The sequence below is a fragment of the Fulmarus glacialis genome, unplaced genomic scaffold (assembly GCF_000690835.1).
Source record: "Fulmarus glacialis isolate BGI_N327 unplaced genomic scaffold, ASM69083v1 scaffold12688, whole genome shotgun sequence".
Taxonomy (NCBI): domain Eukaryota; kingdom Metazoa; phylum Chordata; class Aves; order Procellariiformes; family Procellariidae; genus Fulmarus; species Fulmarus glacialis.
Window position 1 is genome coordinate 38424 of NW_009229033.1, and position 26359 is coordinate 64782.

Here is a 26359-nt window from a genome sequence, read left to right on the forward strand (position 1 = left end):
GAAGTGATAGAAGAGAGCCTATAACTGTTCTTTTTTTTATTAAATGCAGGGTGATGAACTGGTCTCTGCCCTCAAGAATTTTCCATGTAGATGGAAATAAGCCAAGAAAGACAGTAGAAGTGGTGATGTGGGGGACCTTTTCTGTAATTCCCGTTAGTGTCACAGCGAAGTTCTTACAAGGTGTAAGGTTGGGCAACTGTCTGCTTAAGATGGCGTTATTTAAATGAGATGTAGTATAGTTGAGGATGGGACTGAGAAAGAGCATGGATGATACCTAAAAAGCATTTAGGCAGTTAATGCTGAAAAAGTGTTGAAAGTTAAATGGAAAGTTGCTGAACATGGTTTGGCCAGTGTTCTCTAACCACTGTTGATGGAGCTTTAGCAGTTGTTCATACTAGCTGAGGGACAAGGAGTGCCTTGGCTTGTTAAACTTTGTAACAACTCAAGAATTTTGTTTAAGTTTAGGTCTGCAAAGGCTGAATTCCTGCATTGATTGGTATGTGAGATTAGTTCAGCCTTGAAGCATCATTATTATTATTATATGGGTGCCTTACAGATACACACATTAACAGTCACTCTAACTGAACAACAGTGGTCTTTCTAGGAGAATTTTCATTTTTAAGTCTTCTGTTTAGTTTTACATGTGTAAACTGCTTCCTCTGTAGCAGGTGTTGCTTGGAAGACGCAAATACAGATGCAAGTCATAATTCCTGTTAATATTAATAATAAAAATGTGCAAAGTCTACTACTTTGAACAAATGTCAATGCACTTAATATTTAACCATTAAAACATACTGTAAGCTTAAATATATGTATACAATATAGCTATCTTATAAAACAGTAGTTCAAATGGGGCCAATAAGCACTCTTTATCAACTCCTCAGTCTTAATTCTTCAAGTGTAAAAATGGGACTGAACACTACTTTTTTTTTCCCCCCCCATGTGGTTAGAAGTTGGCACTTTGGGATTTCATGTTACTCCACGTGCAGGAGAGGTGGCATTGTTTAATCCATAGTTTAGATGCTTGCATTCTGTAGGCGGTAGAGGACGCTTACTTTTTCATGTTACTTTATTAATGACCTGAAAATTTCCCATGGTTTTTGCTGTGCTTGGTAAGCTGGCTTGTGTCAGCGTAGGGAGTTTGTGTCACACAAGTGATGAGGTACTCAGAAAGGTAACACCAAAAACCTATATAATAATCATTTGGAAATGTCACTGAACACGTAGTCTCTAAAAATACTGACTTTTAAAAACTGCTGAGTTTCTGATACCTGGATATTTTTTGGTAAGATTTAAACTTTTCAGGAGAGTTTTTTTTCTAGTTTAAAATTGAAATTCTGCCTTCCTCCTGCTTTATAGTTTTCCTCAAAACCCTTATACTTGTGTTATTGAACCTTGGTCAATATTTAACTATCATCATTTCAGAATAGCAGGATATGTTCCCTCTTAAGTGTTATGCCTCCTACTAGCCGAGGATCCAAGATAGTGTGAAAGGAAATCTGCATTGAATTCCTCAGGAGGCTCTGGCATAGAGATATTGTTGTGGGAGATGAATGCAGGGAGATTTTTTTTTTTGGTGCACAGAATGGATGCTTTGAATAGTAACTACAATATGTGAGCAAGGAGATGAACAAAGTGTACAAGGGAACAGAAATTGTTTGATGTGTGTGTGCAAAATCTTTTTTCTATTTTACACCTCAAACTTGTTCCTTTACATTATAATTCACTTTTACCTTCAGAAAATAATCTTTCACCTCAGCTAGCTGCGCCTGGTAGAAGGCCTTGCTTTTGCATTGCTCGTTGTCACATGCATCAGAGTTGGAAGGAGGAGAGTGGAAATTCCTAATATTTTAGGTTGCATTGTACAAGACTGCTGGGACCTACCAAGGTGCAACTGGAGATTCAAGTTGTCCTTAACGATTATTATCTTTCCAGATGCTATTTGGGAAGGGAAGAAAAGGATTTAGTTATGAAAGCTGGGATGTTGCCAGAAAACCATGGTAGCAGGTCTCCCAAGTTTTTTGGGGTGATGCAGATTACTAAAGCTAACTCTTCATCATTCAGTAATGTAAATCTGTGGGAATAAAATTTAGATTGACAAAAAAAAATTGCAGTTTAAATTTGAGTAGCTGAAATCTGGTATAGTAGAATTAAAAAAAATTGTATCAATACAAACAAGTTCTGAAAATATTTTAAATTGCTTAGCAGTTATCAAATATTTCTGTACTGTAAAAATGCATCTCTTACTCTCTGATGTAAGATATAAAAATGTGAACTCCCTGCAATTTATTACTATTCTCTTTCTAGTCAAATAATCTTTGATCTTTCAGATTTTAAAGCGCTTTCATTCTCAAAACTGCCTTGTATGTTTCTGACTACTTGTAGCATCTTTCATCAGAAGAAAACGACCACAGTTCTTGTTACAGCCAGTCAGATAGTCAGTATGGTTCTCCTCCAAAGGGTTGGTCAGAAGAGTTGGATGAACATGGTCAAACCTTATATACCAATGACTATACTAATGAAAAGGTACTTTTTCTTTCTTCTCATCATGTGTTCTAAATCTTTTCCACTAATTCACTGTTAGACATGCACATTTCGTTTCTAGAAGTGAAAAGCATACCTCAGCAGTATCTCCTTTTGTTTTTTAAATATGCACGAAACTTCAGCAACTGAACAGGCTTTTTTTTTTCCTTATGTGTGTTCTTTACTATTCAGAAAAAGTTTTCTTATTTCTAGTTGGGTATCAGTTTATATTAAATGAACATATCATGTATAATTTTTTTAATTCCCGCCCTGCCCATTCTCTTGGTTACACTTCAGGAATGAACTTCATACCAATATAATGTTTTTCTTACTGTCTTTTAAGAGCTGTTCTTGTCTACATAGGCCTTCCAGTTAGGATGGTTTCGAACTGAAAATCATACTGCTTTATCAGTTTCATCCTTTACTAGAGATTTTCATTTATATACATGCTATCAGATGTAGACAAACTTCTTAATTAACCTACAGCCATATCAGCAGATTTATTTTCTATTCTAATTATCTCATTGCTACTGACAACTTACAGTGATTCTGGACACGTCATAAAACTTTCTCCCATGTAGGATAAATGACAATATTTGTTTATATTTGTAAAGCAGACCATTTTTCTAATTGTTCACTGAAGTTGCATTTTGGTTTTTTAACTTCAGTGTTCATTGAAACAGTAGTTTCTTTACTGTAATATAGCACCACTTCTTCTCCCGTTTGATGTATGCAAGTTTTTTTGAAAGAAGTTTTTAAATAATTGAGTTTTATGTCAGTTTTGGAATTTTACTGTGCTTAATCTATTTCTGCTAAACGTCTGTAGAGCGCATACCTACGTTTTGGCAAATATGCAATTTTTTTCTTTTTTTAAATTGCACTGGGATTGATAGAAAACAGTGTTTTCTATCACAAACAACTTACTGGAAGGCAATCTTGTGAAACCCGCTTGACCCAAGAGTCTCGCTGTGAGTGTTTCTGTGCATATTTTTGTGCGATCTTCTTGTAGAGTTTTGCTCATTACGGTTCTTTCCTTTCTGCATAACTAGTCACAGTAGTCATAGTTTTACCTCTTTGGTTGTGGGAGTTGCCTATGGAGGTTACAGAAATTATATTACCTTCTTCATGATTTATTTAGGAATTGCATCTCATGTTCCTGTTGATGTTTTAAAAATGGACTTGTTCAACAAGTGCAATTATCTCTTATATTATCAGCAGTTGCTGGTTGAGCTTCTTGTAATTCTGTAATTTTATGTATAAAATCCTTACACAGATCTGATGCAAAGGTTGTGTCTCCTTAAACTGACATTATAACGTTGATAAGAGTGAGATATGCCATCCTCAAAAATACTGGTTTATCCCAGTCTCTTATGTGATATTGCAGGACTATTTTCTGAGGACTTACAGAAGGAAAAAATATTAGTGAACCCAATTCAGGAAGCTGAAAACAGTGTTGCTCTCATTGCTAACTAACCTTGGCTAGTTAATGGAGGCTGTGCAGTAGACGCTGCTGAAGTGGATGGCACTTCATTAAAAATTAACTTTAAATCCCAAGTATCAGAGATTTACTGTGTTACAACTGTCACTCTGATTACATTTCCTATAATCACATTTCTTTCTACAGTGGATAAAACATGCAGATGAACAAGGTAGACCATACTACTACAGTGCTGATGGTTCCCGATCAGAATGGGAGTTACCTAAGGTGAGTGACGAAAAAAAGAAACTTTGACAACTTGGGGCTTTCCCCTCCTCCTCAATAAATGTTCTATGGGGGCTTTAATGGGAGTTAATTCACAACAAGAGGACTTATATATTGCACTTGATTATTTCTTGCATTTTTGTGGAATTTCTGATTGTGAAGAGAAAAAATTATACTTGAGGACATGAAAAATAGATGTGTGAAAGAAGATGTCAAAGAAGATCTTGTATCTTTGCTGAACTGAGCTTTTCAGGAAAGTGACAGACCAAGGGACACTTGGTAGTCTGAGGACTTACCTAATACTATTTAATTCTCATTTTCACTTTGAAAAACTACGGGACGTTTGTCATAATGCTGTAGTTGTATACGTTTTCCTGCTATTAGGATGTTTGTTCAATCCTATGTAGTAAGGTGACCATAAAAACCCCAAAGTTTCACACAGAATTGTATGCATAAGGATATGAAGGAGCATGTTTCTCAATTATTTCTTCATCAGTCCAAAAACCAGTGTGCTAAGTCACTTCCACTTAGAAAGGAGCAACCTTAATAGACAGTGCTTTCATAATATTTGTGGGAAAATATTTACATTGAAATTTATGAATGAAGCTATATACTAGACTGTTTTGTTACATCAGTAAAGGAATTTGTATCTGAGTCACTGAAGAGTTGAGTTAGCTTACTGAATTCTCCGATGTTCATCTGATGTGTTAGATAACTTAAATTCTGTAACATACATAAACCTAGCAATATAATCTGTAACTACTGGTTTTAAAAAGCTACTTAGCTATTGATTAGCTATTAGATTAATTAGAAGTCTGAAAATCTGCCAGACCAGGTTTTATCAGAAGCAATTGTTAGTTCAGTATCTATAATTGAAGTTAATTTTGGGGAATAATGTCTTGGGTACTTCATTCTGTGACTTCTGCAATGCTGAGAGTTTTGACTGTGAAGAAGTTGCTGTCCACTAAAATAGATTGGGTTTGGATTTGAACTAAATAGCGAATTAAGTTGGCTTTAATCCAACTACAATAATAGTAATATTACAAAGATAATCCAGAACTGTTACCTGAGGCACATTGGCATAAAGGGATGGGGTCTAGTATTTGTGCGTTAGTGCATGATGTTCTAGTGGTTCTAAACAAACATCTGAGCTCCGTTGTATCAGTAGCCACCTACAGAATGAAATATAGCCTCTGTTTTGGCATTTGTGATCTGATATGCTTTAGTTCTTGTTTATATGAAAATCATTACATATTACTGTTACAACGTTTCCTTGAAAATTATTTCTCATGAGTCATTTGGGCAGAATGTACTCTTTAATTCCTTCTTGAAACTAGTAAATCTTGGGTGGCAGCAGATACAAGGTTAACAGAAGTAAATGAGCAATTGACTCTTGGATTCACAGTCCAAGAGCCTATGTATTTCCAGAAAACCTTAGCTTTTAACTTTAAATGCTGTGGAGTACATTAAATATTTCAGCAAAATATTTAGCTGTTTTATGTAGCTATATATCTGAAGAACATAAAGCAGAGATGTTACACTTGTGAGTAATTGAAGCGTGATTGAAGATTAGTCTCTCGAAAATCTTACTGAAGCTGATTCCAAAAGTGCTTAGGAACAAATGAATTGGAAAGACAATATAGACCACAGAACTGCTTTGAAGAAAAATAATCTATATTGAAAACTCTCGTGAGTGGTGAGAGAGAACTGTAGAAAGACTTCAGCATTGTAACTCTTGCTTAAATGAAAATTAAGTTACTAGGAAAAAACCCCTACTCTTGGTCATTTTTTTTCCGGTGTATTTAGTTTAAATATTGCCTTCCAATTTTGTTGTGAAATAAAGTGATGGAATAACATGGTCATGTAATGCTGTTAAACCAGAAAAAGAAGAGAATCCTTTTGTTAGATGGTTTTCAATAATCTGGACTTCATCAGAACTAAAAATCATCTGGAGGTTTCTGGAAATGGCACATTAGCTGAGCTAATACTATATTAAAAATCTTCATTGTTATAGCATTAACTGTAAATGTGAACGTGCTTGGGAATAACACTTCCAGTATTCTTGTATGTGTGTTAAAAATTGTGAGGGTATATGTTGGGGGTTGGGGGGGCACAGTTGCAAAACAAATTACTTTAGACAGTCTCATAGAAAGCCCTCCAGTCATGTATATTTAAATAACATCTAGGAATAGCTGAATGCCTCTGGCTAAAAATGACGTCTCAGATGGAGTAGCTTTGACAACTGCTGAAAAGTCTATTAAGACTCATGATGAGTGTGACCCAGCTTTTTGCAGTGGAACAGAAGAACATACTGAATTATTCTTTAAAATGGATAATAATCTTCAACCATAATTTGTACTACATCTTGCAAAAGACTTTGCATTTTCTCCTATGCATTCTGCTGCATTCAGTTGTCGGTTCTTGCTAAAAAAAAAAAAAAAAGGAAAGAAGTAAACCAGCAAATAAAAGTTCTTTTCTGCGTAGTTCACTGTGATAAAATATGTTCATTTCCTGTGTAGTGAATGAGTAGTATCTAAATCATGTTGAGAACGGCTACAAACCTATTCTAGAAACCTAGTAGTTTTCTAATATGAATTTTATAATTCAAGCAAATAAGAAATCTCTATTAAGGGGGGAAAAAAGTTAAATTGATCTCAGGAATGAGAACTCTGTAATTTCTAAAGTTTAAAAAAGGTAATCTATCAAAAAGGCGAGGAAAACTATGTAATAAATATTGAATAAGTAGCTCAAAGGGGAGGAAGAGAGGTGAACGTAATAAAAATTAGAGATACCAGTGTATCTCTACATACAATGTATGTGTTCCTAGGCTGATATCTGGCATAACAGCATGAGGATTGGCCGTCCTCTGACCGAGCTCTCTGATCCAAGAGCAGACTTTGAAAGAAAATGCTTCTACTATAAGCATCTGGAGTGAACTCAGAGTTTTACTGCTAATATTTACAGACTGATACCGCAATTGCACTTCCTCTTCTCAGAAGTTCCTGCAGCATTAGCTCCCCTACTGTGTCCAGAGAGGAGTCCCTAGGTAGAGGAGCTTCACTTTCGGCTGTCTTATGAGACCAGCAGTCTGTTAATTCATTCTGTGCGCTGTCGACATCGAGTTGGAGCTCAGGGGCCTCAATTCTGATACTCAGGTGAAGGATTTTCCTGCTGGAGACCTGAATGCTGTCAGAGCATGCTATATGAAAAATTACAATAAAACATGAGGCTGGTAATATCAGGAAGATATGCAATCAAATGATGAAAGAAAATAAAGATGAGAATGTGTAAATAGGGTCTGGTTGTCTTATGGTCAATGTCAGCTGGTTTTGTTCTGAGCAACACTATTTGATTTGAGGTAACACATCGTGTGTTGGCACCTCTATCTGCTGTAAGTCAATGCACTAAACTGTATCATTAGCAATAGTGAATAATCTTCACATTCTTGTCATAAAATTTGGGATTGCTCAGAGAAAGTTGAGACCGTCTCAGCTGATGTGAGGATCTAGAGGGTTTTTAAGGACAAAAGTGCAGGTGATATGGCAAACCTGAGATACACCTGAGAAGGTAGTCACATTTTTTTTTTTTCTTCTCTTTAATGTGTATATTTGTGTCCAAGAGGCCTGGTCTGGTCTTCCGCATTTGTCGTGGTGGTTGGTGGTTCCCACACCTCTCCCCTCCTCCCAAATTAGAAGAGAGGGGGGAAAAGTGCCCCCAGCTTTTGCTTGGGCAAGCAGCAGGGCCTGTGGCAATCAGTGCTGACTTGGAGCTCTTCAAAGATCAAGCGGTCTTAGTGATCCTGAGGGTTAGAAGGTGAAGCAGTGGATGTCCAAGGCAGCAAAGTGAATGAAGCGGGTTATACAGAGGTGTCTTTCAGTCGCTTCTACACTTGAGATCCAGCTGTTTGTCCCAGTGGTCTCCTTGCTCTCTGTAGGTTCTGTTCCTTCAGTGCGGCTGATGCCTCCAACTGCTGCCACCCTGATGTCCTACGGCAGAGAATGAGGAGTCTTCTTTCTCTAAAGAAAGAAAGGGAAGGGGTAGGGGTGAAATCCTTAAAGACAAAAATTATTCTTCTTTTCTTTTATTTATGTAGGTTAAGAAAAGTTGTCATTGATTTAGTTGATCAGAAAAGCAAAACCTGTAACAGGTGTTAAGTCAATCACAGCACCAGAAGGTTTATTCAAAGCCAGTGGCAGCTGTCGCATGGGAAAGTGGTTTTGTTTTGAGGCAACATTTTTATTTTTTTTTTTTTTAATCTTCAATTTCAGACAGTATTGGAACAACTGCAAATAATATGGTAGAGCATATAAAGGTACTAGGATTTCAGAATATTTTTCAGGGCTGTTGTTTTAATCTCTGACTGCAAGAAGGTGGAGTAAAATGCTTAACTTCTGGTACCAAGTTTCACTCTTTTCTCCCTTCACCCACCCAGTTCCTTTCATCTGGCTGAGGATGTTGTTAACACAAATGAAGAAGAATCTTTTTTTCTGTTTCTTAAAGCTGACAGATCTGTGTCATCTTCATAAGAATGGGGACAACTGCTATGAATAACTCAGAGGCCTTATATTTATTTCAGTCACAATTAGGCTAGGACAGAGCCTTGAGCTATGCCATGTATCAGGTTAAAATTAAATATAAATCACTTGGCCAGTTGAGAGGGTTAGAAATTTTTATACCAAGGCAAAGAAGGCTCTTAAGTAGCTAGTGAAGGCATTGAGCGAATTCAGCAATGAAAATAACCCTGTGTGACCTAAATTTACACCACTGGTGTCCTTACCCTACACCAAGACCTGTTATAGCAAGAAGTCTGTGTTACTTGGTGCATGCAGTCAAGTATGAACAACTTGCTCATGTCCTCCCTTCCTGATAGGAGATGCTCCCAATGAAATGGGGAGCAAACTGAGGTGATGTGCCGGAGGGGTTAATGTAATGGGACATGAGTTTGTGGAGGATTTTCAAGGAGCAGTAGTGTGCACATTTGGAGTTCTGTGCTACATTATGAAAAGCTTTCGAATTAAGAAAACAATAGCATCTCCTTTGGGTGCAATGTTGAGGCACGTGGTGTCGCAGAGATCGTCCTGCCGGGCAATGTGTAGTCTGGAATGGGTCGGTTTTACTGGACTGTATGGCTCTTGCCTGATCTCTGTCCTCAGGATTACACCAAGGTTTAGGCATAGAAAGCCTGCTTAGAGTTACGTAAAAATATGATTTTGTGCGAGGGAAAGAGAGCCCAACCTAGTTGCTTATCGTTGCTAATAAACAGTGGGAAATACCATTGCAAATACCTGTAGGAGAGACAACAGCTCTGCAGGTAGGAGTGCTTTAGAGTGTCAATAAGTTAATCTGACCTGAAACTGTTCTGCAAGGCTTTTTGAACTAGGAGGATTGGCAGGGAGAGGTGGTCCTGGTGTAGCAGACCAAAGAGTAGCAGGGGTGTAGGCATCTGACCTGGTCACCGAAAGCTCTGGCTACTTCTCTCTAGCCAGTGGACTCTACCCAATCTAGAGGATGGCTAGTTCAGTTGGATAATGCAGAGTCTGAAACAGTATCTGTATCTCACTGTGATTCTCTTTGGGCGTCACAGATCAATCCATCTATATTAAAAGTAGAGGCTTGTCTTCAGCCCAGAAATACACAAGCTTTCTCTTTTTTCCCTGTAGTAATGTGTTCTACTATTTGTAATGAATAAAACAAACACACTCCCAGCCCCATAAATGCTTGAGCGAAAAATGTTTGCTTGACACCTCTGTTGTAAGAAAAATGGGGCAAAAATGTCAAATGTTTCCTTTAAAGACTTGTTTAAAGACTAACACTGTTTGTATCACCAATGCAAATTATTTAAGCTGCTAAGGTACGTGGCTCAGTGTTCTGAGTTGTTAGCAGTGCTTTGTTAACGAGCTCCACATACTGTTGCTTTGCTTTCTTTTTAAATGTTTCGTAAAACTAGAATTTCATATTACTTTACAGGTCCTTTTTCCTTCAAGATGGGGTTGTGTGTTAGCTAAGTTGACTCCTGGTGGCTTGTGATGGTATCAAAGGCACCTTTTAAATATAATCACCTGTGATTAGGCTTGTGCCTATATTCCAACTCTTAATGTAGATTTAAATTCAAGGAAGATTACTTGAAAATAAGTCTTTGACTGTTTAAACTTAAATTCTTTGAGTTACTCAAATGGAAAGTGCAGGGAGGATTTCCATAAATAATATTTACCAGTGTCACTGAAGTGTGTATATATCTATTTCTGAAATAAATGGTTCTGTTTTATAGTAAGAAATGTATTTGAATTGCTCACTTAAATGCTTTAGAACTGCCACAAGGAATGCGGTTTGTGGCAACCTTCTGCGATTTAGACGTAGTTTCATTGAAAATTGTTTAGATTTTAGTTGTAATACAGGCAATTTTGCTGCATATTGCTTAGCTTGCTGACACAGGTTCAGTTGTAGGAGCATCTGCTGAGTGGATACGTCTGTGACAAGAAAGTAAGCTAGCATTAGATTCCTTGCAGCATGAATGATGGTTCAGCTTTGATTTAAAAAGGGAACAAACTGAGAGTTGCTTAAACCTCACCATTGTAAGGAAGCGGTTGTCATGTGAGTGTAAATGTGCTGAACCCAATACAAAGTCAGTGCAATCTCAGAAGTGAATCTCTACAGTGACAACCAATTCATTTCTGTCTGTGCATGAACTACCAAATTTTATTCTCAGTACTGCAAGATCCATTTACTTGGGAATATTTTTACTGCTGTTGTGCGTATTGAAATAATTTAATGAATGAATAAATGAAACTGAAGTTATCATTTACCTTTTAAGTATCTATTGACTCATTGGAGCATGAACTCTATCCATAGTAAAATACAAAACTAATACAAGCATAGTGTCTGCCATGCTGATTCTTTACTTGGGCAATAGATGTAACTGGGTTATGCAATTTAGCTTAAATTTACCATTTATGTTATTTAGGTTAAACCTTGCCATGCTTCATTGGTATGTGTAGGTATAGGTTATTCTGTCTTTGAAGACCTGAGGCTCCCAGCTTACAGTAGGAATCAGTAGCAAAACTGTAGAATTCAGTGTGCTTGCAAAGATTATTGCAAAGATTATTTTAAAATAAAAAGGGCACTTTCCTTTGTTACTTCTTACCCAGTGGATTCTAGTCCTTTACATGACTCCGCAAATGCTGCCTTATGTTTTTTTCTATGTGCAGATTTTAGTCTTCTGACGCTGAATAGAAAGAATGAGATTTTGAATGACTTTAAAAAAAACCCCACCAAACCATATATTGATGGTGTCTTTTCTTGTTTGTATTTTCAATATTAAGCTTTGTTTGAAATATTTTTATAATTTTTTATAATGCTACCTCAGTGTTGGTGGTGATGATTTAAAATGGCAATGCTACTAATAAGTATACTGCAATGCTGAGATCTAATTAAATGCTGGGTCCTTCTCATGGCCTTCACATTTTCTCAGCCTGTGCATCGTTGCATGCTCTTGAGTTATTAGAAAATCTATGTTATGAAAAATCCATTCTCCCCTTGGCTATTACAGCTCTGCTGAGTCTTAAATTATTCCCTGCTAAAGATTTGTTTTCTGTGCTTATGTACATTCCACACCAGCAAATCCTTTTATAAGTAATTTGATGTGATTATTCTGAAAAAGCAAGTCCTCACGCCCGTGTCTCCTCTCTTAGGCTTCCCAAATCTTTGGATCAGAGAGAATTGTATCCAAGCAATCATAACTCTCAATCTAAATGCCTTACTGCAGGATAACAGGGTTTTCCTTTTCTTACACAAGAGCTGGACAGGTAGTATAGTACTGTCAGTGCAATATGAAGAGTGAATGTTTAAATCTTGTATTTATTCTAATTCCTTGGTGGTTCTCAATATGCTGGTTGGTGGCAAAACCAGCAGTAATCTGTTGCACAAGAAATCAAACATCTGCTTGCCAAGGGAAAGCATTGTCTTGACAGGCCAGTCTTAGTTACTGCCTCGGAGAGACTGCAGCAGAAAGGGCAGTTCTGAAGACCAAATGCAAAATAAGACCAGGGTTATTTTCACACCCTTGGGTGACATCAGGAATCTGAAAGTTTGCGCTGTTAAGGTGTATGAATGGTATGTCCAGGTCTTGTTTGCATGAATTAGATTCTACTTACAGTTTGATTTTTCTCTTCTTTAGTATAATGCTTCACCACAGCAGCAGAGAGATATAATAAAGAGTAGGAGTCTGGACAGGAGGCTGCAAGAACCAATAGTTTTAACAAAATGGAGGCACAGCACAATTGTGTTGGACACCAACGATAAGGTAGGAGTGAGTTAAGCAGCATGCTGGAATACCAACTGTTTCTGTTGTGTGAAGTATTTAATCTAACAGAAATGATTATGCATGAGTTTCTGAAATCTCATTTGTCTTATACTCTGTTGTATTGTGTATAACATTCAGTGAAACCAAGGGCTGTTTGATAACTCTCCTACTGTTACTTTGTGAGTAGTAGCTCTTTCATTGTTATCCTTGAGTATTTTAACTAGTGTTAGTTCAGGGTTTGGTGTGTACAGCCATTTTACTTATAATTGGGAATCTCCCAATTCAGTTTAGGCTATGGAGTGTAATTAGGGTTTGAATTCAAGAATCATGGATGTGGGTGAGGTTCTCATGTAAGGTGTAGTGATATTTCACACCTGAATGTTTTAATTGTAGGAAACACCAAGTAGGAATACACTTGAAAGATTGCAGATGAATAATTGAAATATTAATAGAATTGAAATAAAAGTTGCACTTGCTAAAGTAAAAATTATGCTTTAAAGACAGAAGTAATGCTTTAAAGATAGAAGTAGTAGTATTATATAGTGGATTTATCCCTTTTGTGACTGTTCTGTTGATCTCCACTGTAATATCTCAAGTAAAGAGGAAAAGTTGTGCGTGGTTACAGCAGGGTTGTAATATTGTTATAGGAGGACAGAGGACAGTACTGAAAGTGCTGAAACGCTTGGCTTTGATACCCTCCAGGGCTGAGCTGGGAGTTTAGTCTGAAAAGAGCTGTGGGCCAGTAACAACAAAAGCTGTTTTCTGCCCGTTCTTAGGGCATGTTCTTGATGGTCTGTTTTGGGCTGTGTGGTAACAGATGCTGTTTAGGCCAACAAGGAAACAGAGCCTCTCCCTTGCTCTCCCTTTGCCAGTCTCTTCGGTTTGATTCTTTGTCCCAGCCGTTTCTGCTTGTGCTGGGACGTTCTGCCGGTGGGTGAGGAGAATTGGTGTGAGCCGAGCGGGGAGGAACTGAAACGGGTGTTGTAGGGTGGTGACTTGTTGGTTTCTGTAACTTCGCAGGCATCCATCCCAAGATTCATGGAAACTGAAATACTTTGTAACACGGAAATCTTAGCACAGACTACGCAATGAGACACCAGGAAACGGTGTTGTAAGCTCCCTTTTTCTAAAGATATAGGGAGAAATGAAATGAATGTAGATTTGGGAGTATGGAGAAAAGCCTACAAGTGGGCCTGTGTAATCGCAGATGTCAAAGACAAACTTAAATGGACAAAACATAGTAGTTGTAATGAAAATGGATCTGCTGCCCAGAATGTTACTTGCTTGACCTGTTGTTTCCGGTACGTTTTAATGGCTTTCCTTGTTGAAATGGAGTGTAGGAGAGGGTTGTCGTGAGTTGACTTAGTTCCTCAGAATAGGATTTATTGGATTTGATCTTAAGCTTTTGAGCTGTCAGTTTAGAACATATCATACGTGGTGCTGAGGAGGCAGTGGACCGTGCTTGGCTGGAGGCTTTGCACCTGTACGCATTAGTTTAGCTTGAGCGATTCTGAGGTCCCTCTACTGCTCCTTTCCCCTCCCGACTCCTCCTTACGCATCTTCTGTACCGAGTATGTTGTGGCACTGCATCAGAGACAGCCTAGACGGAGTCCTGGTAAATCAAAGCTGAGCGTACACTTCTAGCCTCGTGCAGTTTATGCTTCACAGGTATGAACAATTCTGTTGGAGATAGCTTGAAGTTTTGGCCTTGATTTTAAAGGAAGACTTACCTTTTTATTTTTTGGCATAAGATTTACTTCTGTTTTGGAATGACCTTTATGTAGTGCTGCACTGAATGAAGAAGCTCTTGTAAAACATTGGAAAAGGGGAGCTGTTTACTTTTCTTCAGGACGCAGTGTTCAAATACCAAGACCTTAAGCCTAGTGAAGCAAATATGCAAATGTACATCTATCTAGTGTAATAGCCAAAATAAACTGTATATATGAGCCACGTTTGTAAAGTCTAAGTCAGTAGCTTGAAGTTCTTTTAACAGCTTCAAAACATGCATGCATTTGTTAATGTTGAGGAGACTGTATAGTTCATATAAAGCACAATGTTAATGCTTTGAGAAAATTAAAAAATGTGTAGTGGAGCAATAAACTAGTGTTTTGTGGAAAGACAGATTTTGTTTAGTGCATTGATACACACTCATTTTATTACCAGTGGCAGGCACGCTGTTACATACGCTGCTTTAAATTAGTATGTGAAAAGGGAATAGTTCATGACCACAAATACTAGATATCTTGTTCCAGAGCTGCTTAGTATATGAAAGCTATCTCAAGTGAGGAATGAAATAGAAAGAAAAACAGCTGATATTTAGCTGGATAGGCACATCAACCCCAAGTTAGCTTTATAGCTGAGTCCTAGGGAAGCTATTTTCTTTGTGTTTTCCTTATCTGTTTTTCCTGGAAGAACAACACAACTCAATTCTATGAAAACAGGCCAGTCAAAAGAGTGCTTGAAATGTGTCAGAGTGAAAGTATGAGTTGCCATGGCTGATGAGAATTTGATGATGTCAAATGTACTTGTTAACTGTTTGTTTATTGGCTGTGGCACATATCTGTGTATAGCCATCAGCTAAAAAATTTGGTAAGCAGAGGAAAAAAATACCTTCCTGGGAGGGACAACGTTGATTTCCTTAATTTCAACATTTTCCTGCCACACCCCCCGCCCCAGGACATCAGAAAACATGGAATATTTAGGCTGTTCTTAGGAATGCTAATGTTCTCTCTTAACTATGCTACTAAAAGAACTAGTGGACCACTTTTGTAGGTAGATTTACAAGTGGATTTTAAAGCACGCGTGTGCAGAGTGTTATGTAATGCTGGAAAAGCAAACTGAATTTGGGAGAGCTGTAAAGGGAATTAAAAAGAGAAAAAATGTGTTAACAGTAACAGAGAACAAGTGACATTTTTCTCTTGTTTGAAATTCTTTACCAGATTTTCAAGCAGTGTATTTGTGCAAAGCAATAATTACTTCAGAGGAAACGCCCATGCCTTTTTTGTTCCAGATGGACAATTTTTCTAATTTTCAGAGATTTAGTACTTTCTTCTTTTGATCCATAGTTAATGTCTAGTTTAAAACAAAATCCCGAATCTTTAGAAATTTTCAGTGCTTGATTATGAGGAAATTAATGATCATGACTCACAAAAATGAATCGATCCAGTATATACTTTTCTACATGTATAACAACTTACTGTATTAATCTTATATTTACTTAACCATAATCTGTTCTTTAAAATCTTGGTATTTATTACATGGTGCCCTGTAATAAGTTAGTATTATAAATGTGCTTCATAATTCGATAGCAATGTCATACAAAAAATTTGCCGCTTAATAAGAATGAAAGCTTTGCTTTAAGCTGATACAGTATGTATTAATATTTTTTTTCAAATGTATGTGTGCTAATTAACCCAGTTTGAGTGTTGTCTGTAGATCTTGTAAGAACACTGTTTAGTAAGCAGGTTTATAATATAACTATCTGAGAATATCATGAATGCTTAAAAAGTAGTACATTTTTTTTTTTTATGTGTGAGTGTGTATAAATAGAGAGAAAGTGTCTTTAGGGTTAAAAAAAATCAAAATAATTGTAAGCAAGTTAATAACTTATGTTGCCTATTTTAATTTTATAGGAATCACCAACTGCTGCTAAGGCCAGTTTTCCTGAAAACGAGTCCTCTCCTTCTTCACCAAAGCATCAAGCCACAGTCAGTACGCAAAGTGTTTAAATAGATAAGTAGATGTTGTAGAAACTGGGCTATTCATGATTAGAGAATTGAGGGTAAGCCTGCTTGTTATTGAGAAAAATAATGGGATAAAACTATTTGAAAGCTTTACGTTTTAAAAGGAATGCATTGCATCCAACTGTGCTTTCAGAAAAAATGTATGTGTCTTTGGTTTAAATACAGTTTGGCGATAGGAGATTAAGTTAAAAATTCACTGTGGAATAAAGTTATGTCAAATTGTGTAGAACTCAGTTTGCTTCCTCCAACAGTCATGTCTTCTCACCTAGCAACTTGGAAGGTAAAAGCAGAAACAAACTCGCCCTCTCCACAGAACCTCTCGTTGGTAGTCAGTAATAGTTTGTAGTATTTGATATCTTTATTTTTTTACTTGTGCTGCAGTCTCCTTGAAAAGACTTAGAGGACCTGGCATATATAAACTATGTCTTTTTGATTTAGTAGAATAACTATTGGGAGGAAAACTTAAGCTTGTTAAACTTGTTATGAATGTTTAACAGGTTTTTTTTGCTTCAATTTATATTTTAAATGTGATTGTTTTTTAAACAGTGGGAAATAATTCAGAAAATGAAGTTTTTCTCTCTCTTTTTTTTTTTTTTTTTTTAATTCTGGAACTGTACTACAATAGCATTGAAATTGTGCCTTGATCAATTTTAACAGCCCTTTAGTAGATAGCTCAGGACATTAAAGGCACAACTTGTGTTTCATTCTTACTCTGCACACACAGGAATAGTTCTCTGGCTTATTCATGCTGATGCATTCTTACAACTCTTCAAACAGTTTTCCACAATGAAATAAACATTGTTTATTAAGCAAGCATAGTTAATAGCCTTACACACAAGCAATTATTGCTGCATGTATTCTAATTTCTTTAAATATGGCTCAGACCTTGAATTATTAAAATCGTATTTTTGTAGAAGAATTTACTGCTGCTTTAGATAACAGAAAAAATTATCTGTATTTTCTTTAGCTGTCCCCTGGGATTTACATATTACAAAGAAAGCTGGTGAATTTTTGTGTATTTTGATCCTTAACTTGCTTTCCACTTCCTTTTCCCTTATTCCATTAATTTTCACATTAATACCCCCTAGTGTTGGAGCTAAGTAGGGCATTATGATACTTTTTCTGAATAATTCTTCTTTGGAGCATTCCCGCCGGTGCCACCATAAGTAATTTATTAAACTCATAATTTATTCAACTCATAATTTATTCAAGCAAATGGGCATGCATTGCTCAGTCACTGTAAAAGGTGGTGACAGGCAGCTCCACTTACTAAAGCCAAAGGTTTGTTAGAAGGGTGCAATTCATAGGACTGTTAGTGGTGGTCTGCATGGATCACAAATAAAGTGATCTAAAGAATGGGCTAATTTTTTTTGGGGGGGTGGGGGAGGGAAGTGACTAATTTCTTCTATTGAAAATATCAGTTTTGGAAAATAACGTATATATCACTGGCTTGGGAAAGCATGCCAGCTAAACACTATTATCATTGAAAATATATCTTTTTTTGTATTTTATGTGCTGTGCTTGACCCATGTAGGTAAAATTTTTAAGGTTTATGAAAAACAATCTGTATCTTTGGTAAGAGTGTTAGCACAGTATTCCAGCAAAAAATTCCTCTTCGATACTGTATTCCACTGTTATGGTCCACTTAAATTTGAGATTTAGAGGAGAATGCTGGAGAGAATATATCTTCTGCTTTCATTGGATCTAGAATTGAGGACATTTTTGTTGTGGTGAAACCAATTTGGATCCTTTCCCTAGTTGATCATTTCAACTAATAGCTTAGTTCTTAAATTAGGAACTGTTACAAGCTGTTACTGACAAGGAATTGATTAAAAAAATAATTTAACATTCCTTTAGCACCATTCACTGGTAGGACAAGGCTGAGGTGACAGGAGAAAATGATGGAATTTGTTACCTCATCTTGAGAATCACAAATGGTATAAATCAATGGTTTTCCTTTTTATCCTAGAATATTTTTTCAAACATTGCTTTATATTTTATTATTTTTGCATAGAAACTAGAAATATTCATTCCAAATATTTGAAACTTGCAAATACCCTTCTTGTTCGGCGGTGTTCTTTTTCCACCATTCACTGACTGATCTCCAAATTTGTACAGAAGCATACCAATATAAATGATTTCCATCAGCAAGACATAACTAAGTAGTTTAAAATTTTAATATTTTGCTTGGGGATAGGAAGAAATAGGACATCAAAGAAATGTTTCACTCATCTGTTTTTGAAATGAATATGTTAATATTTTTATGCATTTCAACCATGTTTTATTTAAAATATGCAATTATGTTAAAATAACTTGGAATAATTTTGTCAGAGAATTTAGGCTGTTTGTTTGTCAGCCATCTCCTATTTAAGTAAAGGACGCAAACACAAATGTGCTATCACACAAATCATTATAAATTTACGTTTAAAATTTCCACTGTGTAGTACCACAAATGATTTAGTTTGGCTTGTCCAAAGAACCTAGGCCATGAAGAAGGAAAGCTTTTTATCCTCTGAATGGTAATGAGTACTTTCCCAGAAGAATTTTGATTTTGCTGATCTCTGCATAATTAAATAACACTTATGACAGTTTCTTGAAGTTATAACATGGGCAAAGATGGCTCGTTGCCAGAAATTGATTATTTGGGGGATTGAATTCAGTGCTGTGATGGCAATAGAAGTAGATTTTCTTTTATATTTGTTATGTCTTACTCTTATCTTACAGGGTCAAGAGAAGTATGGGTTATTGAATGTGACAAAAATTACAGAAAATGGAAAGAAAGTTCGGTAAGTCTTGGACTTCTAGAAGTACATATGCATGAGGGTTTGTGTAAGGTATCTGACTTTTATATTAGTACAGCATACCCGGTTTTGCAATTTCTTACTTTTTGCCTGGATTTGCCTTAGGGGTTTTCCTGTAGGACACAATGTTTCCTTGTCCCAAAGTGTGTGTTTCTCCCAGTGAGCTAAAGATAATGGACTTCAGAGAGCCAGGGGCTCATGTATGCCAGGGCTCCACATAGGGCAGTGATTTCATGAAGGCGTACTGATGAGAGACAGCTTTTTAAAATGGGATTGATTTATTTATTTAAGAGAAAATCTGTATAGGTTATAGGCTGTCTTGTTCCTTTGATAGAATTGGTGTAGGAGTGGCTTTCAGACTTTCACTTCATCTCCTTTAATTTCCAAGGAATGTACGTGTCATGTGCTCCCTAATTCTTCTTTCACCCTTCTTGTGAAGGGTTTGAAGCAGAATGTATCGCCCAATGTTAGTCTCCCTATAGGTGATGAATGACCTCATTTCTAACTTCCTTTCTCTGCCTCACAGGCAGGCATTTACATTATAAATCATGATGTATAATCAAGTAACGCTGTCTAACTTACATTTCTGGTGTTCTGCAGAGTCAGTGTTAAATACTGCGTGAGTGTGGCACATCCTCAGATTTAATTTAGGTTACTTTTTTACTTTTTTTACTCTTTTTTTTTTTTAATTTAATCTTATAGGTTTAATACTGTGTTATATCTAGTTCAGTGTTTCCCAGACTTTTGATACATGAAGCATGCTTTTCCTAAGGCTTAAATAGTCAGCACCCAGCTGATATTGTAGAGCCATCCTGACCTAGTTCAGTGCAGCTGGGCAGCACATCTCACCCGCAATTTGGTTCCTCAGAGCTGCTCCTAAGAACCTGGTAGGAAAGGGTGGACAGTGGCTCATGTAAGCTGCTACTGGTACAGTATACTCTCACCGTTTATGTTGCATCTGTTGGAATCATTGATCTGGATTACTGAGCTGCTGTACAGAAAGATGCCACACAGCCATCCTGTCACTTTGAGAGCTGTTGAATAATAATTCATGTTTGGGCAATGGGACTAGATTGTCAGGGCTTGTCAAGACTTTTATTTTTTTAACCTCAGGAGGACAGATACTCAGGCATAAAAGCAAATAGACAGCTGGAACAACTCATTTGTTCTTTTTCTGCATTTTTTAGATGTGTAGCAAATATTTTACTGTCAATGTAAATGAGCTTATTACATAAACATGGGACACTTGCATCCCAGTTAGATGTGATCAATCAATTTCAGAATTATGCAGTACTTTGGCATAATCTACTAAGTACACAGTAGGCTGAGAGTTCCAGATTAGCCCCTTTGAAATTATAATTGTATGGTGTTTCTCCTGGTGAACTGCTTCCACTACTAATTAGCTTTGTTTGATTTAGACTTTGATGGTCAGGCTGGGACTCTTAACATATGTTCCCTTCTGTAAATATGATAGCAATTAAGACTTACTGATGGCACTAATGACCGCATATATGGTTAAGTATATTAACATGCAGGTCAGCTGGGCAACAATGATTGACAGTTTAAATACCTACTTTCAAAGACAATTTATCTTATGTTTGTTTACAAATATTTACAGAAAGAATTGGATGTCATCATGGGCAGTGTTACAAGGTTCATCACTGCTGTTCACTAAAACGCAAGGAAGTGGAACTGGCTGGGTAAGCTCAGGAACAACCCTAAACCTCATTTAAGTGTAATCACGTAAAGCACAATAAATTAAAGCCCTCTGATTTGTAGGGCTTAAATACTGATGCAATACCAATAGAAAATATAAGTGTGTGTAAGGTAGCAGGAAAATAGTTTAGTGTAACAATTATGATGTAGAATGAGAAGAAAACCAGTCGTACTTTCTTATATTTTGGAAACATTTTTATATTTGATAAGTAAGAAACTGATAAGGAGGTATTCAGGTGCCCTGTAAGCTTGAAGTTTTTGCTCCAGGCCAAATATTTTTGTGTTCCATACTAATGTGTTTGTCTAAACAGTTTGCTTGATTTACCATTCTTGGATATTTTTTCATAAACTCCAGGTAATTTTAAATGTGATACAGGTAATAAAGAAAATAGTCTGACACTTGGGTTGTTGCCTTGGACTATTTGAATAATGTAGTATTGTTGCCTTATTTACTCTTTGCCTTGCTGGATTCCATATTTTGTTTTACATCTGCGTAGTGCATGACAAGTACTTGTATCTATTTTGATGTCTGATGAAGACCTAAAGAGAAACATCACACTGAAGATGATGATTATTCAATTTTTATATCATCTCTAGTTTAATAGCACTATAATTAAATTGGCTATATTTATCCAGCTGCATTCCTATATTAATAGGTATAGAAATGGTTCTTTATCTATGGCTTACTTACCTACTTTTGGAGGTCTGACATTAAACTGTGTGGATCTCCTATAATAACTAGAGAGGTCAGATTGAGTATTTATTATTCCAGTGTATTATCATGCAAATTCCAGCAAAATTGCATCTTACAGATAGATATATGCTATCTTTCTGTGCTTTGCTGATCTTTCTACTTGACTCATTTTCTCTTGCTGCGCTTCTTTTTAGGTAGTGAATTGGTATTGACAATTCTTTTCTAAAGCATTGAGTTCATTTCAGAGCTGTAATCATGATTTTTTTGCCCTTCTGTTGCTGTAGAAGGGGTGGTTGGAAAAAAATGGGTGAGGATGGATAAATAACAACATTGGGGGTAGAAGAGAATGGGAAGAGTCAAGTTGGGCAAGATCATCAAGCAGAAGGAAAAGAGAAGGGAAAGAAAAAGAATAATGATTAAGGGCATGAGATAAGGTAAATGCTGTCCAGTAGGAAGCGGACTTGGTGACCTAAGGAGGTCTGTCCACACTGTATGTGGGGAGGGGAAGAGAACATGATGTGCATCAGAGACAAAGCACAGAAAAAGGAATAGAAACGTGTATATCTGAAAGTTACTGACCTTCCCACCTGTAGACATTGGGACACTAGGTAAATATAATTACCGTTATTAATCAGTGAGAAAAATATTGCCAATAAGAAAATGAACAGAACTTGCGAATTTTTTTAATTTTTATAACAAAGCATGTTGAAGAAACATTGAAGAACCTTAAAAGGTGAGCTTTGAAGCAGGAAGTACTGGGGTTTGGAAGGTTTTAAAACTCATTCCCTTACCTTCCTTCATGCCCTTCAGTCATTGTCTATTGTTTAGTCAAGTTCAATTTCATCACCCTACTTCATAAAATGGAAAATTCCTAGCCATTCTGAGGTGAGCTTTGATATTTAGTCTCAGTGCACAAAGAATACTATTATTTTTGCAGCACACTAATATTAATGATGGAAACTTACAACTTTTGCAATTTACTTTTATAGCTAAGGATCCAAAAAGTACCTTAATTTTATAGGTATAAATACGCATGTTTGGAAAGTAAAACATACAGCCTGAGTAACTAATGAAGTTCCAAAAACTCGATTACAGCTACTAATACTCTTAATCCAAATGTAGCTGTAGATCAAAAACCATTATTTTAACTGTATGTTGATATCATTAAAACACACAGTGCTAAACTAAGATACTGTTTATGAATGTGTGATACTGTTATGAATGAATGTGTGCCCAAATGAATTATCCATAAAAGATAGCCATGCAACTCTGCTTATTGCTTAGGGATGCTAGTATAAGTTGTGTTACATCTTCCAAATACAGTTATTTGGTGGGGAAAAAAAAAGGCATAAATTCTTTTGATAATTTAAGTGGAGCAAAAGTAACATAGTCACAGTATTTCTGTGCAAGACTGTCAGGTATGTGTACTGTCAAGTATTGGAGTAGGGTCAGCAAAATGAATGTCAACAGTATGAACAGAATAAAGTGAAGCTGGAAATTTTAAGGGAGAACACCTTTCAAGGACTTTATGTTGTATACCTGCATACTTGCAGTTGGCTTTGCAAATGTGTAATTAAATATTCAGCACATGCTCTTTTTGCTCTCTGTGTAGGAAACTTTTTTTGGGGGTGTTAAAAATTCCACCTCACCTCTCAAACTTTGATCTGTATCAAAGTATTTTAATAAGGTGAAGTCAAGTGTAACAGTTTGACACATGATAAGAATTACATTTCTTCTTCATCTTATGAGAAGAATATTTGTTTAGCATTTGTCTAGTGATTGATATAACCATATCTTTTTTTTTTTTGTGCATTGTTTTGTGACTTCATCACTTTTCTTCCTTTTTCCTCATCAAGTCATTTTGCCAAGGGGGCTCAATTCCTGAGCTCTTGCTCTCGCTGCTTTCTTCTTGGAAAAATGCTCTCAGTCGTCGACCTGCTGTCACCTATGTAAACTCTGACCAAGTTTCAGCTATCACTGTATGTGTTCTTGTTGCATGCGTCTTGTCACTGTAAGGCTATTTGCCACTAATCTTGAAGTAAATTTGAATTTTTCTGAGGTTTATGTTTTGTCACTTCATATAACAGCTTGTATCCTCTTTGCTGTTTTCTGAAAGTCATCCAAGGTGCAAACTAACACAAGTGTATTGCAATAATCCTGTAATTGTTCTAATGGAACAAAGTAGAAAGAGTATCTGGTTCATCAGTGCCAGAATTATAATCCCAAATTTGTCCACTATTTGAACCACTATAAGTTTTGACTAATAAACAGCATGATATGGTAGGTTTTTTAACAGCTACTTTATGTCTAATTCTTTCTAACACAGCTAATTTAGGATGTTTGTAAGGTGCCTATGATGCCTTTGATACAATGATGTACATGTTGTTGGTTAATTCTAGCTATAATTGGAATATCCAAAAATGTAAATGTGATGCATAAAAAGCTGAAAGGAAAAGAGCTCAAGGATGTTCTGGCTATATGCCACATACAGAAAGCTGATGTAAATTTGTAAGCATCTGTAGTTAGTCATGTTTTGAAGGGTAGATGCCAAGCACCCGAGAAGTGCTGCTTATCAGAAGCTGGTAAAATGTTGCTATCTAATATGGTAGCTTGTTGCTCAAGGTGGATGAGGAGGAATTTAGATAATGATACTAGTGGTAGAAGAAACAAACAGGCTTGACTGGTTGTATAATTGTTCTTTAATATTGCTTTTTCAGCACTCTTATCAGAGTCAAACTAAAGCATTCATGGAAAAAATCATATGCTGAAGATGTTAAAAACAATGTTTCAATAATTTGACTTCTTGAGGATTTTAAAGTGTTGGTGATGTTTAAAACTATTTTGGTATCTTGGCTTTTATTTCCTGAAGAGGGGAGAGAGAGCTATATGCTTTGAGTTTAGTTCAGATTCCTGAGACTTCTAGAATAACTGTTTTGATGACCAGTACCTTATTTTTTTTTTGTCCTGTAGGGGTGAGTAACTGTAGGTTTATTCAATTAACCTTGTGCTAAAAACGATGCAAGTGCCTTTTCTTTGTCTGTCAAATTCATTGCTTTGTATGTGGAAGCCTGGAACAGATAATTTGTACACAGTTTGGTGTCCTTTAAAATGCTACTTTCTATAAGGAAATCTGTGGATTTTTTAATATGTCTTTTCACAGAAGTTTAAATTTTCAGCTGCTGAAAGGAGGGGTGTCTCAGCTTTTGGTGTGAGTGAGTTGTAATAGCTATTGCCAAATTTTAGCGATGTGTTCATAAAACACAGCAAATGGTAACTGCTTAGAAGGATTAATCTGTCAGCCTTCTGTAATAGGCGCATGTCCTCAGTGTCAAGTACAGTGGTGGTAAACCAAAAGTGGGTAAATTTCTCAAACATCAAGGAAATAAATGCTCTTCAAGGTTCATCTGGGCAAACTGTTGTTTACTGTGTTATACCACTATATTTATAGCCAAGGATGTTATATGTACATTACTACAGTTCATCAGTATTGCACAGCTGATTATACAGGAGCTCAGATGTTTATCATGAAAACTATTTGGAATGCAAATACTCCTATCAGTCTGGCTTCAAAAAACTTCTATCATTTTGCTATGACAATAAAGAATATATTTATATTTTTCTTATTTCGATAAAGCTGTAATTTCTGAAGCTCCCTTACCAGTCTCAAAGGAGCATCTGTCCCATCACCTCTATTTCTGCAGTCCATGCATGGGTGAGGAGGACTTGGAATTAAAATGTTCTACACAACTCTAATTAGCAACAGAATTATGAGAATGGGAGGTGTCGTGTACATCTAAAGTCTTCCCATAAATAACATCCAGTTCTGTTTCAAAAAAATGCTGGAATATATCACAATACAGACTGCGTGGCTTGTCCTATGGAGGCTTCCAGGACTTGGAGAAAACTCCTGAAGAGATTGAAAAGGCCTTCTATTGATGTCAGCACACATCTTCAAGGCAGTCCTTAAGCTACACAGCATCTACTACGTCTGAACTAACCCCCTCCGCCCCACTCCCCCATTCTTTCAGAAGAGTAGAAGTTATCTCTGCCATAGAAATATCATAAGCACATCCCATGACTACACTTTTTTCCTCGAAAAAGCTGTCAGAAGTGACTCTAGGACAGCTTCATATCTAGGACAGCTGGCAGCACCATGTGTAGACCTCTCCCTCTTTCTGTCTCACACTGCTGTCCGTTCTAAACTTCCCAGACAGCTCAAAAGAGAAATCCAGTAAGAATAAGGTGTCTGGTCAGTAAGAATTGGATTTATCCCCCTAGTGCTGACGTGGCAGTGCACTCTGTTTTGAGAAAGCAGACTTTATGTCTAGGTGGCAGCAGATGCTAAAGGGAAAGATTTTCTTTTCACGGCTCCCAACAAAACCTACATGCTTTTAGTACAGTTTGATTGCCTTTAGCTAACCTTTGCATGCAGAGCATCTGAGCAGCACTGTACAGGACTTGCTCCTGGAAGCTTTCAAAGAGGGAAATGGCTGTTGGCGTCTTGTTTTCATACATCCAGGAGCAGAAAAGAACCTTGACAGGAAAGCTCGTAGGAGAGACTGAATGCTAAACTTAGAATTTCCTTGAACAAAGAAGTTAAGTTTGTGATGAGTATATAATACATTGGTATATGAGAGGAGCTTTGCAGAGAGGCTAGCTTGTTTCCATGGGTTTCCCCATCCTTGGATCTCACAGTGGTTTGAGCGATGAGTAGATGAGCGATGGAGCAGGGGAAGACTTCTTTTTTCCCCTCTGAGAAATTTAGCTTCTAGTTTTTTGTTTGTTCTGTGCTTCTTTGAAATGCTGAAGGGAGTCAGGGCAAAAACATGGGTAGAATGCAAAGGTATTTGAGGTAGTACTGCGGTCTGTCAGGTGGGGAGT

The 26359-nt window shown here is 36.7% G+C and overlaps 1 protein-coding gene across 1 annotated transcript in view; it reads left to right on the plus strand.

Annotated features, from left to right (window-relative positions):
• The window catches only part of LOC104081100 (rho GTPase-activating protein 12-like), a 73025-nt gene that overhangs the window by 32858 nt on the left and 13808 nt on the right, over positions 1–26359 (plus strand). Inside the window, 6 exon segments of the mRNA XM_009583709.1 lie at positions 2386–2526; positions 4148–4228; positions 12399–12524; positions 16157–16231; positions 18992–19053; positions 20687–20768. Of these exon segments, the coding sequence (XP_009582004.1) occupies positions 2386–2526; positions 4148–4228; positions 12399–12524; positions 16157–16231; positions 18992–19053; positions 20687–20768 (567 nt within the window).